Here is a 13,144-nt window from a genome sequence, read left to right on the forward strand (position 1 = left end):
TAGTTGAGTAGATTGGTGTTGGCAGCAGTGGAAAAGATAATAGAGCATAGAAGGCTACATGGAGGTTGATTGGACATTGAAGGTGCAAAAAGAGAGTGAAAGGGAGGAAATAAAGAGAAGGAGCGATAGAAAGACCAGTGCAGCCCACCAGTGTGATTTCGCTCAAAAGCTGTGGAGCCAAACGATGAAAAAAAAAAAAAATGAAATTAAAGGCACATGATGAAAGACTTCTTGGACCATCAAAAGGAGAAAAAAGCCACTTGTGACAACATGACTCCTGATTTATTGATTTCCCAGCTCAATTTTTTCTTTCAGGGTGCTTCGAAAGAGCAAAGCAATCTCTGAGTGTGTGTTGGCTGTTGTTATATTCCCTTGGCAAATGGATACTCCCCACACACACACACACACACATGCACACGTACACACACACATGCACAAACACCACAATACAGCCTCATGCACAAACACATAGAGCTCCCAATGGGCTGGAGTTTTTAATCCTCAAACACACAGCCATAAATCAAGCCCCACTCCCTGATGCCCTAGCTAGTCTCTCTCAATGAAAAGCTCAAGCCAACGGCACATTAATAGCAATTTACAGGGCCAGTCAAGCGAGCCGAGGAGCATCAACACAGTGTCCCTTAGTTTGTAATTCATTATTATTTTCACTCACTACATGGCCACCGAATTGGTAATGATAGAAGATGTGACCTACCTACTGCATCACTCCCTCTGATTGGACATTAGTCTCGTGAATTACCTTTCCCACAAACTGAACTGCAAGCTCTTATGTGAGGAAATGCAGTAAAATCACAGAGAAATACTTAATAAAAAAAGATAGGGTTGAGCACTTTGTTTCATTTAGGGCTATTTTCAATGAAGGTCACCGGGGTTATGTTTTTTCACGTCTTAAAAATACTTGATCCGACATTTTAGAAAGAGAAGAGACTTAATGATTTACAGTACTGTGTCTTCAGATCATTCAAATGCATCCAATTATTAATGCATAAATCCATTTCAGACCCTGACATGATTTAGTTGAGTTTTGCGTATTCTCTTCTGGTTTTAGGTAGAGTGGCTGAAGAACGAGGAGCCCGTGAACTCTGACGGTATCATCGATACAAGAGCCGATCATAACCTAATCATCTCAGAGGCCCGCCTCTCCGACTCGGGGAACTACACTTGCTTGGCGAGCAACATCGTAGCCAAGAGACGCAGTGCCACAGCTACTGTGGTGGTCTATGGTAAGATATCCCATGGAACCCATTGCCTCAGGTTAGCTTCCTCTTCTTTTACTGCATTTTCTGTATTGGCATTACTGTGAAATATTGCCAGTAACTCAGAATAAAGGCACATCTCAGTGTTTTTTCTCCCTGCATTCTTCTTCCTCAGCCATACTTCAAAAAAAGTTTTCTTGTAATGTCAGCCAAACCTGAAATATTGTTTTGGCTGCTTTGTTTTGTGGTTTGCAACACAGAATATCAAAACTATCTACCTCAACCAGATTCCCTGAAGCCACAAACATAAAAAGCACTGCTTCTAAACCAGAGTATGTGTGTGCCTGTTTTCGCACTATGGTGTGATGGGCAGGTAATGGGTGAGTTATCCCTCATGTGTAAAAACAGGTAGACACAGGCGCAGTATTTACAAGAACTCAATTAATGATGGAACGGCTTTGACGCGGGCTGTCACAGCTCCCCAGCTTTTATCTGCGAGTGCTAAGCGCTTAGTGTGGAACACTTTGTATAGCTGCAGGCCAGTAGACTCGGTTACCAGCACTTTTATAGCCCTGTTGGGAGCTCAGCAGAGACAAAGCAGAATATGTGAAATTATAATGTCACAGTAACACCACCTCCATTCACACGGGAGGAACACCTTGCTAATTGCAGTGTTTCTATGCTCATTTTCCTCGACCTGTAGGTCTGGTTTCGTTTTTTTCACCGAGAGCATTTAAGCTGTTCTTGGAATTCCTCCGATTTCTTGTAGTTGAGGCCCATCAATCATCAACTGCCGTGCTAATGAAGTCTCTGACAGGCTTCGTACTCCTGATAGCTTCAGACAGATGTAGAACGGTAAAAGAAGAGTATGTCTTCCTTTTCCATGACAATAAATGAGTTGATCAGTCAATCATTCAGCGTTATTTCAGGCAGCAGATCAGAGGAAGAAGGGGAAGTGGATGGAAGGGAACGGGACATTGATCATCTCTTTAGTGACACCTCTTTGGTTTTTTTTCCTGATAAGGCTTTTATTGCCAGCTCTGATTAAACCCCTTGTGTTTCAGTCACTCTGGTGCTTTTTGTCTGACAGAAAATATATTGTTAAATGCAAAACGCAGGCCGGCGTTCATACTTTCCTTCCGCAGTGTGCTGCTATGTCACTTGTGGTCTCCCTTCGTCCTTGCCACAGTGAACGGAGGCTGGTCGTCGTGGACAGACTGGTCCCCCTGTAACGTGCGCTGCGGCCGGGGCGTGCAAAAGCGCTCTCGCACGTGCACCAACCCGGCTCCCCTCAACGGGGGGGCCTTCTGCGAGGGCATGTCGGTGCAGAAGAGCACCTGCAACACGCTCTGTCCAGGTAAGACAGCGTATCGCGGTGTTCATGAATCCTTTCCAAGTGAACCCATAGGGACTCATTTTTTGTCTTAGCACAGCACCGAAACATCTAATCATGCAATCACCCACCAATTTATGAGTACGAGTTCTGAATAACTAGGTTTGTTTGATTGATTAATGCCGACAGAATCTGTGGGTGATCATTTGGTTGTGTCGATGCACCATTTTCAGGGCATTTCTGCTAGGATTCTCCTCTCCTCCCCTGCTGCGGTTAGGGTAATGTCCCTGCAAACAGTCTTCATAAATGCATTGCCTGACCCCATTTCTGATGCTGACAGTAGTTTGTATCTGAAACCTAATACAGTGGACCTCTGAGAGACGGCTAGTGGAGGGAAAACATATAGGAAACGAAGAGTCATTTCCTATATGTTTTCCCTCCGCTAGAGTAAGGAGAAAAAAAGCAAAAAAAAAACCCGAGAGAAACAAAACAGCAGAAGCTTCAATTGCGGGAGAAAGAGCAAAGGAACAGTGGCAGTTATCAAAACCGCCATGTAGTCTGTTCCGTCCAGCTGTGTTTCTAGGCGAGGCTAAATTCGCGATTTCAACCACAGCGCCGATTCGGAGGGAAATGCTCATCAGGTTCAGGGGAAAAAAAGTTATCAGGCGAGGGCAGCGCACTCCTCCAAACATTATCTCCTCTTTGCCGACACATACACACTCTCGCTGTCTCCTTGAAATCAAAAGGATTCTTTCTCTCCGCGTCTGAGTTTGAACACAAACACGGCATTTGCATTTAGATTAGCAGGAAGAGGGGAAACTTTTTAGAAGCTATGGAGTCATTAAGGTGGAAAGGAGACTTGATGGAACATGACACGAGCAGAGTAGCTCTGCGCTCCAAGTCGGAAAGATGGTGCGGCGCTCAAATTTGGCACGCTGGGAAGGAAGTGGCCTTTCTTTGTGTGAGGGTAGCTGTAAAGCTGGTCCTCCTGTAAGTGTTTTCTCAGAGCGCTCCACAAAGCCATTGAGTGAACTCATTTAGGCCTGATGTTTGGATCTTTTGTAAGCAAGGTGTGTATCTTTGTCATGTCAGAAGTTCACAAAGCTTGGTTCTCTAGCCTTTTTTTTACCCTTGTGCCTGTACTTCTGCCAGTGTGATGTGTGATCCCTGTGTGTGTGTGTGTGTGTGTGTGTGAGAGAGAGAGAGAGAGAGATGGGGGAATCAGCTCACACAAAGACCTTCCATTGCGCATTATGGACATCCAATCTGTGTGTGTATGCGTGAGTTCTTGTCCACTCACACACGAGTATCTGTGTCTGATCTCTCAGTGGACGGCGGCTGGGGAGAGTGGAGTGAGTGGACAGTGTGCAGCGCAGAGTGTGAGCGACAGCGCAGCCGGGACTGCACCGCTCCGGAGCCCAAACACGGGGGGCGGCTGTGTGACGGGGCGGCGCTGGCCACGGACAACTGCACCGGAGGCCTCTGCACACAGAGTGAGTGACATCACCAGCGAGGCTGCACGGCATCATCAGTCAGTTCCATTGTGTTCAGGGACTGTACAATTATAGATCTGCTCTTCATAAATTCTTGGCAGTGCGGGCTAGATCATCATCATTGTAATCATCCCTATTATCATCACCCTCATTCATTTTCATTACTCATCATATTACCTGATCATACCATTCCTAAATATTGATACCATCAGTGTAAAGAAATATTATCTTCACCTCCAACACAGTAAATACTTGTATCGGTTTCATCATGCTGCCAAGAATGCATTTTAATAATCTTCACACGCACACACACATATATACTGTACACAGGCATGGATGGATACACAATTAGCCACACTTCTTTGCTATATTCAAAGAAGTTCTAGTGAAACTATCCACCTCTAATGTTTCTGTCTTTGCAGACCGAAAGCTGCTGCATGACGCCAAGCCACAGGGTGAGTTCCTCCTCAGGTTCCTCTGCCTGCTAGTAGCTAGTTTATTATTATAAACATCACGATCACTGTCTATACCTGGGCCTGGGAGAATGCTGATCGGCTGAAAGGTGTCCATTAATTTTGCGGTAACAGGGCAGAGGATAGAGATGCTCAGACAGACATTTTCCAGGCAGCATCCACCATCTATGAACAGTAAACTGAAAAATACAAGTACTGTTCTGTTTCTTAAAATTGATCATTAGCTCTTGAGCAGAGGATTGTAACTGGTGTTGAGGTGTTTTCTTCACCCTTGGCGTTCTGCGTTTGCTACTTTTCTACATAGACGACTAGAATGGTGCTCAGAGAGATGCTTCACCTGCGCTGTTTGCAATGTCATGCTTCAGCTTCAGTGGGGGCAGTGATAGACAGACAGGCAGACAGACAGGCAGACAGGCAGGCAGACAGACAGACAGACAGGCAGACAGACAGACAGACAGACAGACAGCAGGCAGACAGACAGACAGACAGACAGACAGGCAGACAGACAGACAGACAGGCAGACAGGCAGACAGGCAGACAGACAGACAGGCAGACAGACAGACAGACAAGCAGACAGACAGACAGACAGACAGACAGGCAGACAGACAGACAGGGGCTTTGTGCAGTGCAGGTGTAATAAATAGGATCTTGTCACTTTCTCCCTGTTAAGTGCTGTTAAAGGATAAGGCTGGTGTTTTTTAAAGCATTGCTTACCGTCAACAAATTAAAAAAACAAAAAAAAAAAACAATAACAAAATTAACAATGATTTTGTTTTGCCAACAAGTCCCAGCAGCCATAGAACTCCATTGTATTAAAAAAACAATTAAAAACACGTCAAAGAGCCATGCCATTGCTCTGGGCAACATATTTCATCATCACGATGCACCGGGCCGGCCGACTTTTTCCTCAAACAAATTAATAAGCCGGCTGTAAACACTCTGCGATCTCAGGAAAGTAGTTCCGTAGCACCGAAAATAGTCCCCGGCGTAATGAAGAATTTGTTCCTATTTGAATTTGATTTGGTAATAACTACAACAGCCTGACTTTTCGTGGTAGCGATTTGTAAAATTGAAACTATGTATTTGTGAGCTGTATTTCAAGGTTTTTAGCTTACAATTGGAGCCAATGACTTCCGGGTTGATGGCCAAAAAGATAGATAGATAGATAGATAGATAGATACTTTATTGATCCCGAAGGAAATTCTGGTGTACAGTAGCTTCCAACGTGTACATTACAAGATAGGAAGGTACAAATAAAAAATTCTGAAAAAGCACGATAAGAGACTAAACAAATAGGAATAAACAAAGAATAAAAAACAGTCCTGGCAGAGACTGGGAAAGAAAGACAGTGCCTGTGCAATCTGTGTCTGTGCAACAATACAGTACGTGGGAAGTCAGAGTAACGGGAGCAAACGCATTGTTGATTTTGTTATTTTCATTGGATTTGTTGACGGTAAGCAATGCATTAAAAAACACCAGCCTTATCCTTTAATGGACATTATGGGAAATACATGCAAATTTACTCCACTATTATTAATCTTCTGCCAATGTAATATTTGCACTAACACCATTATTGTAAGATTTCTGTCCACATCCAGTATAGCATTTCAACCAAACAGCCCATACTCTACCACTGCTTGCCCATTGTTTCAATTTATGCATTGAAGGGTCCTGGACCATTCATGTGTTGATAAATGCTAGCTAATCAGTAATGTGCTGTAAAAATCAATTTGATGCCAATTAAACCAAAACCATATGTTCTGCTTACTTGTCCTTTAACACAGTTATGTATTTTTGTTTGTCAGGAAAAGGGGAAAAAAAGAATGCATCCTGCCTGCCAAAACTTCCCAAGCCCTCAATTAACCTGCTACTGTAGCTGTTAATGCTGCTTTGCATAATTTGTCAAATTCTCCTCATTTGAGCTTCAGGCTACTTAGCAGGCTTTCTCAGCAAGTCCTTGCAGCGCAGATCTCATTATCTTTCAAGAACAAGCTAGCAGCCCTTTATTTCCTGCTCATTCTTTCTCTTTGTGGAGTTGGACGCTGCAGTACTGGTGGGACCAGATAGAGCATAATCATTGCCGATGAGCTAATTTAATGAATTGGTTTTGTCACATTATCCCAGTGGAACGCAGAGTGCCTCCCAACACCAGAGCCAAGCAGCGTTTGAAATGACAGTCAGGTGCTGGGTTGATTATAATCGTCTTCCTTCCGAGGTTCCTCATTAGTAGCTTTAACACTCCAGGATGGAACGACGAAGCGCTGCATCGGGAGGCAGGGTAGACAAGGAACAGAAAACAATAAAGTCGCTAAAGTAGTTTGAAACCAAGGAAGACTTGTCTCCTTAAAAAAAAAAAAACTTTCTCAACTTTAGCTCAGCAGATATTCCTCAGCAATATAGGTTTTTCGGTTTATTTTAGGAGAAACTCAGCCTCCTAATTAAAGAGCTGTAACGTGAAAATGCACTGAAAAATATGCAAACTTTACCGTCTCTCTCTCTCTCTCTCTCTCTCTCTCTCTCTCTGTCTCTCTCTCTGTCTGTCTCGCTCACTCTCGCCCTCCTCTCTCTCAAGGTGTGGAGACCAGCAGTGATGTGGCGCTGTATTCGGGCCTGGCTGCGGGCGTGGTGACGGTGGTGGTGCTGATCGTGGCCGTCACTCTGTACCGAAAGAACCAGAGCGAGTACGGCGTCGACGTCATCGACTCCTCCGCCCTCACCGGAGGCTTCCAGTCCTTCAGCTTCAAGACCTCTCGCCAAGGTGAGCCAGGGACCCACACACACACACACACACACACACACATCATGCACCTCTAACATAAGGACATAAGACATGGGCATGTGACTAACGGTTATGAAGACAAAGTTGTGTCTGTAATTAGGATTTTTCACTCAAAATGCTGCCCTGATAATGCTAATCTCACACTGTGCGCGTCATTTTCTTACCATCTATTCAAATTGGAAAGAAAAGAGGAGGGGGAAAAAAGAGGTTGGCTTCTTGTCTTTGAAATCACAGGAGGCAGATCAGGTTTACTCTATTTTCAAATGTTAAGGAGAGACCTCAAGGAAACTGATCTCATTAGGTGATGCCGTGGCTGGTCAATAAATTAAGGCTTTTGCTCCAAAATCAGATAGCCACCAGTTGAAAAATACATCACATCCACCCAAAATAAAAGTAAAACTCATGCAGGGTGAAGAAATTACATTTTATTCCAGGACTCTGGAGTACACAGAATAATTTATTACACGACTAACAAAACACGACTAATGCTTCTGACGCAGGCAGCGTCTTCATCAAGAGTCAAATCTGGTATGGCGATGACCCAGAGACTTATATAATCTCCCCATGCAATTATCATATAAACAGGGGAGGAGGTCATATAATCAGCCAATAGTGTTACACAATAAGACCTCAGGCATTTACAAGCATGTCACAAGATACAATCAGAGCATCAAATCAAGCAAAAGGAGCAGAGATAAAAAAGTTATAGAAAACAAGAAAGCGTAAGGCTATCACTGAGGCCAAATGGATTGCGATTGCGTATAGCGGCCTTATGTTCAGCAATACCTACTTTCAGTGAACGCTTAGTCTGACGTACATATACCATGCCACAAGCACATTTGAGTATATAAATGACCTGGGCACTGGTGCAATTGATAAAAGAGTTTATTTTATATTTTTTGCCCGTTCGAGGGTAAGCGAATTCTTTTGCATCTGAAGAACTGGAGCAATATGGGAACAATGTTCGCATCTCTAAAAGCCATTTGGGGGAGTAGACAACCAAGTAGAAAGGCTAGGCCTAAGTGTCAAGCTGTGCGCTGCTCTATGTTTTATGGAGCGAGCCCTCCTAAAAGAGGACAGTGGCGGTTTGGCTACAGTATCTTTCAGATTGTAACACATGCCAGTGTTTTCTGATAATATTCTTCACTCTACCCGCTGAGGGTGAATATTCAGTGGCAAAACAAAGACGGGATTTTTTGCAGGAGACTGGGTCTGTCTGTATGACAGGCTGCCAGATAGGCTTTCAGTCACTTTAGACTCGAAGTCAGCGTCTGAACTACAATTTCTCCTAAGACATAAAAATATATTTACGGAATTAATTACGGATAAGACGTTTCGAGTGATTACTGTCTGCTTTTAACAGTGTGTTTCTGCTTAATGGCTTGTGATAAATAGTAGTGGTTAATTTGTTGTCCTTCTTGTATTTAGTCAAATCCAGAAAGGTTATTTTATCATGAGAGTGTTCCATAGTAAAAGAAAGGTAATCAGTTGTGGATCCAATATATTTTACAAAGTCATAAAGTTCACTCTATGTACCACGTCAAACCAGAGGAATATCATCTATGTATCTCTTCCAAAGAATGATTTTGGAAAAAAAAAAATGGGTTATTGGACGCATTATGAATGAGTGTGTGTTTTTCCCAATACCGTATCACTAAGCAGGCATGGGCAAAACAACTTCCCTACTAATCCCCGTCTCTGAAGAAAATCGGAGCCAGCATCCTGAAAGTAGTTGGTTGTTAAGATCAGTTCAGTGAGGGTCATGAGAAACTCTTTGGGAGGGTGATAACAGTGTGACAGTGCTTGTAAGCCTCCTTTGTGTGGAATAGTTGTATAAACTTTGTACATCAAGAGTTACCAGGATCTAAAAATGCTTAGTGTAAAGAAATTCCCTTTCAATCTCGGTAATCCAACCCTTTTTGAAAGACTGGTCCATGTGAGCATTAACATTCTCCTTAAATTCCTTCACTTTATAAGTCCATAAATATAAAAAAAATAATAAAATTTAAAATTAGGTGTTATTATTGCAATCATATTAATTGAATTGGTTTTATGAGTGAAAAGACATCTCTCTCTCCCTCTCTCTCTCTCTCCCTCTCCCTCTCTCTCTCTCTTCTTGTCACGTGTGACTGAACTGTCCTTGGACGCAGTGGCCGCTTTGCCCAATTGATGTGTATTTAATTTCTTCATTTTTCATTTCGGTTTTCACTCCAGAAAGTCAAAAGTGCACCAAGGTTGTGTGCAGTTTTACCCACTGATACAGTGAGATGATAATACAAACGAACTGCCTTTCTACCCCCCAACATGAGTGAGGAGACCAGACACAGGTCTAATTTTTCAGTTTGGCTCTGTAGGCGGACACAGACACACACACATACTCACACACACACACACACACACACACACACACACACACACACAAAAACACCAAAATACAGCCCCACCCATCATCTGTATGGATGCTCAGCAGAGTAGGGCTTGGTATTGGCATAACCTTCAGAATACAGTTTGATTCTGATACTATGAGTTGCAGTTCATTTCCATTCTATACTGTAGATGTATTGATGTATTAATGTTATACACATTGCATAACTCATTTTTGTTAATGCAAGCAATTTTATATTTATTTGTATTCTGAAATTGCTACATTAATTATTATAATGGTTTAGGGGCGGAATTTACTGTATTTAATTTGTTCTTCCCTCAGGAAATTGTTGTTAGGCAAGGCTCTGTGCTGTGGTGCACTTAACCGCCAATAAGATGTAAAGCACATGGCATATGCAATAACAATAAACACATCTGTGTGCACTAAAGCATTAAACTTTCATTATAATAATATCAACAGACAGGACTACACATGTGACAAACACATGTATTTTTTGTTCTGAATAAACCCCTAAAACCTAAACACAATGTTACATACGAACAAGTGCAGCTTTGTGCGACTGTACATGAATGTTCCATGTAATTCTCTGGAGCTGAACTTGTGCTATATTAATCTAAATATAATCTAAGTATTGTGCAGCTAGAGTGCTGTTCCACTGTACATTACCAAAGTTTACCAAAATTAACAGACATCCTTGACTAATATCACCACTTTATGCAAAATGTTGGCTTTGGGCTGTGAACAAATGCCTTGTTGATGCTCTTCAGATTAGTGTCTGTGGCTGTTGTCAATAGTTTTGAATATCCAAAACAAGACTTGGTGTCTCGGTAGGAAGGTGTGTGACTTTGTGGCATTACAAGGTGTTTTGGTTCTTACAAATGCCAAAGAGCTGTTCTGGCCCCATTTGAAGTTACCACCATGATCTCATAGCCTCTCTAACTGGCTTGGTGATCGCGATGGTACTTGATGAGAGTGAACTGCAACGTATACCCTCATATTATTGCTGTAACACAATGTAGGCTGTTGATATGTGGATTTAGAAAATTGATTCAGAATCAAGAACAATAAAAATGCAATTTACTGGTGTATTGATTTTTTAACCCAGCCCTAGAATGGAGCATCAGTTGTCTTCTGTCACCAAAAGCAAGAAAATCAGAGCTTAGGAGCATGGTGTGTTGCCCCACAGATGGAGATATATTTTCACAAGGCTGACATTATGGGTCACCCCAGCAACAGTTCTCAGCAGGGCATGATAAAGTGCATTTTGATAACCCAGCAGGAGGCACAGAAAGCTTTAATCTTGCTCTCTGTTCCCCTTGATACGAGAGCTAAAGCAGGCACACTTATATAAATTAGTTGCCCTCCCTTCTTATAGTCACTGCCTGCTATAGACAAAACGATCGTTTCAGCACTTTTTTTCTTTCGCAATCACATCCTTGGCAGTGTGTCACTGTGAAAACAGCTCGCCTAATTCCAGACAACACAAATTAGTAATATATATTTATTTCCTCATTAAGAGGAGTCAGGCTAGTTGTTGTTTGCTCGACTGTCTTCCCTTGTCAGTTCACGCTTGTTGAAACAGCTGCCAGTGAGTCCTTCATTAGAAAATAATTCCACCTCACAATAAACATATTTACATTATCTAATCTAATCTTATCTTATCTTATCTTATCTTATCTGTTGGCTTCATTCTAGACACATTCATCCATATTTTGTCATGTGCTGGGAATTGGGTTGAAATATACGAAAAGAGCTAACTGCCTCCACAATCTTTGATGCCCTTGTTAATATCTATAGGCTCCCATCTTCTCTCAGTTTCCCCATCTGCTTTAGGTAATAATCCACAACTTTTCCATATGAATAAAAATGCCCGTTTTGCTACTCTCCTCTGCAGATTGATACCATTAGTGATTCAACCTTTGCCCAATTCATGAAAGCATTTAAATTTGCTGTTCTAAACACCTGGTGGTGGGCAGGACTTTACCAGGAAAAATCCTCTTCTACACAGAACGTGATGCATTTTACATTTATGAAAGTAGAAGCAGCAGTTTGTTTGGAATAAATAGAAGAAAAGCTGGGTAGTTACTATGAGCAGCGATAGCCAGACAAAAAAAGACTGGTATCTACAGAAACTCAAACTTCACCAACTGAAAAATCCAAGGAAAAAGGAGATTAATAGCTCAGAGGAAGGCAAGCGCGCTAAAAATGGTTGAGCGACCACTGCATGGTGAAACGATGCCCCATGAAAACACCCACGCATCAGTCTGACTGAGCAGCACCTCAGAGGACCTCAGAGGATACTAATTATTTACACACAAAATGCCAAACGATAGCATTACTTTTACCATCAATCGTTGATATGGCTTCCATGCTTTCCACCCTATTTCGGTAACTCAGATATCATAGAAAATGTTCACGTTCCCATTTTTATATCTCATCACAATTAGTATATCCTTTCATTAGAATTAGGGTTACCTGATATCAGATATTGACCTTTCAGTAAAAAATCGGATATCGGCGTGTGACATGTCAGTGTTGTCGACTGCCGATATTATGGAGGTGAGGACATGAGGTTTTGTAAAACCTGCAGTGGAACCTGCTTCACTCTGCCTTAAGGCCCACCTAAAAGAATATCATTAGTATGGCTTTCAGTGGTTTTACAAAGTGTTACTATCTAAATGCTCTAAATGTTGTTTCAGAGGCTTTTCCACCCTGACAAGAATAACATTCTGGAGGAAACACAGAGTCTTTGTAATTTAAAAAAACATACACTATATATTTGCAATTGACAAAAATTGAGTATCAGTAGAGATGCTCCTGAATCTGAATAGCATGTTTGGCAAAGCATAAATAAACAAATAGTTGTTGATGTTTTAGTGTTATGCCAATAGTAGTGGAGAAAACATGTTCAACTAAAGACAACTTGACTGGCTTTTCTCATTGAACTCCTAAGAGAAGGGGGCAGGGTTTTGTTGTGTTTCTCAGCCAGCCTGTCAAATTGTTTGTATGCTTTATGTTTGCCCTGGCAACAGTGTAATTATTTTGATTATTAATTTAGCATTAGTGAGGCCAGATTTTCTCTGTGTGTTGCCTTGGTGGGTCTGCTCCTCTGCTCTGCTGATAGGCAAGGAGCACCAGCGGTTTGTGTGGAATAAATGAGTTGGTTTGACTGGGAGTGGATAAAGACCCTGTCCTGTGAGTCTGTTCAGTACAGCTTTAAGAAATATGAGTAGGGGCACAGTAGCCAAAGATATATTAGAAGCTTATGCAGATTTAGCAAAAAGTAGAGGTAAAATGAAATTAGTTTTTTGAAAAAACACTAATGAAGTATGCCATTTCATTTGCACTTTTCATCTTTAAGATTTTTTTTTCCAGTCCATAAATGATCAGTGTTCCCCAGTGAGAGTGGGGGGTTGGGCAGGTTGTGCAGTTCATAGCATAAGGTGGTTCATAATGAAGACGT

The 13,144-nt window shown here is 42.0% G+C and overlaps 1 protein-coding gene across 1 annotated transcript in view; it reads left to right on the forward strand.

The window, feature by feature from the left end:
* unc5da (unc-5 netrin receptor Da) overlaps positions 1–13,144 on the forward strand; it is a 157,784-nt gene that overhangs the window by 125,264 nt on the left and 19,376 nt on the right. The window contains exons 5-9 of the mRNA XM_071531764.1: positions 1,070–1,244; positions 2,407–2,574; positions 3,879–4,043; positions 4,466–4,498; positions 7,089–7,274. Coding sequence (XP_071387865.1) covers positions 1,070–1,244; positions 2,407–2,574; positions 3,879–4,043; positions 4,466–4,498; positions 7,089–7,274 — 727 coding nt within the window. The remainder of the gene's footprint in view (positions 1–1,069; positions 1,245–2,406; positions 2,575–3,878; positions 4,044–4,465; positions 4,499–7,088; positions 7,275–13,144) is intronic.

Source organism: Centroberyx affinis, unplaced genomic scaffold (genome assembly GCF_046629955.1).
Source record: "Centroberyx affinis isolate AG114_WGS23_722 - 3 ecotype Tasmania unplaced genomic scaffold, CSIRO-AGI_Caff_v1 ptg002128l_1, whole genome shotgun sequence".
NCBI classification, from domain to species: domain Eukaryota; kingdom Metazoa; phylum Chordata; class Actinopteri; order Beryciformes; family Berycidae; genus Centroberyx; species Centroberyx affinis.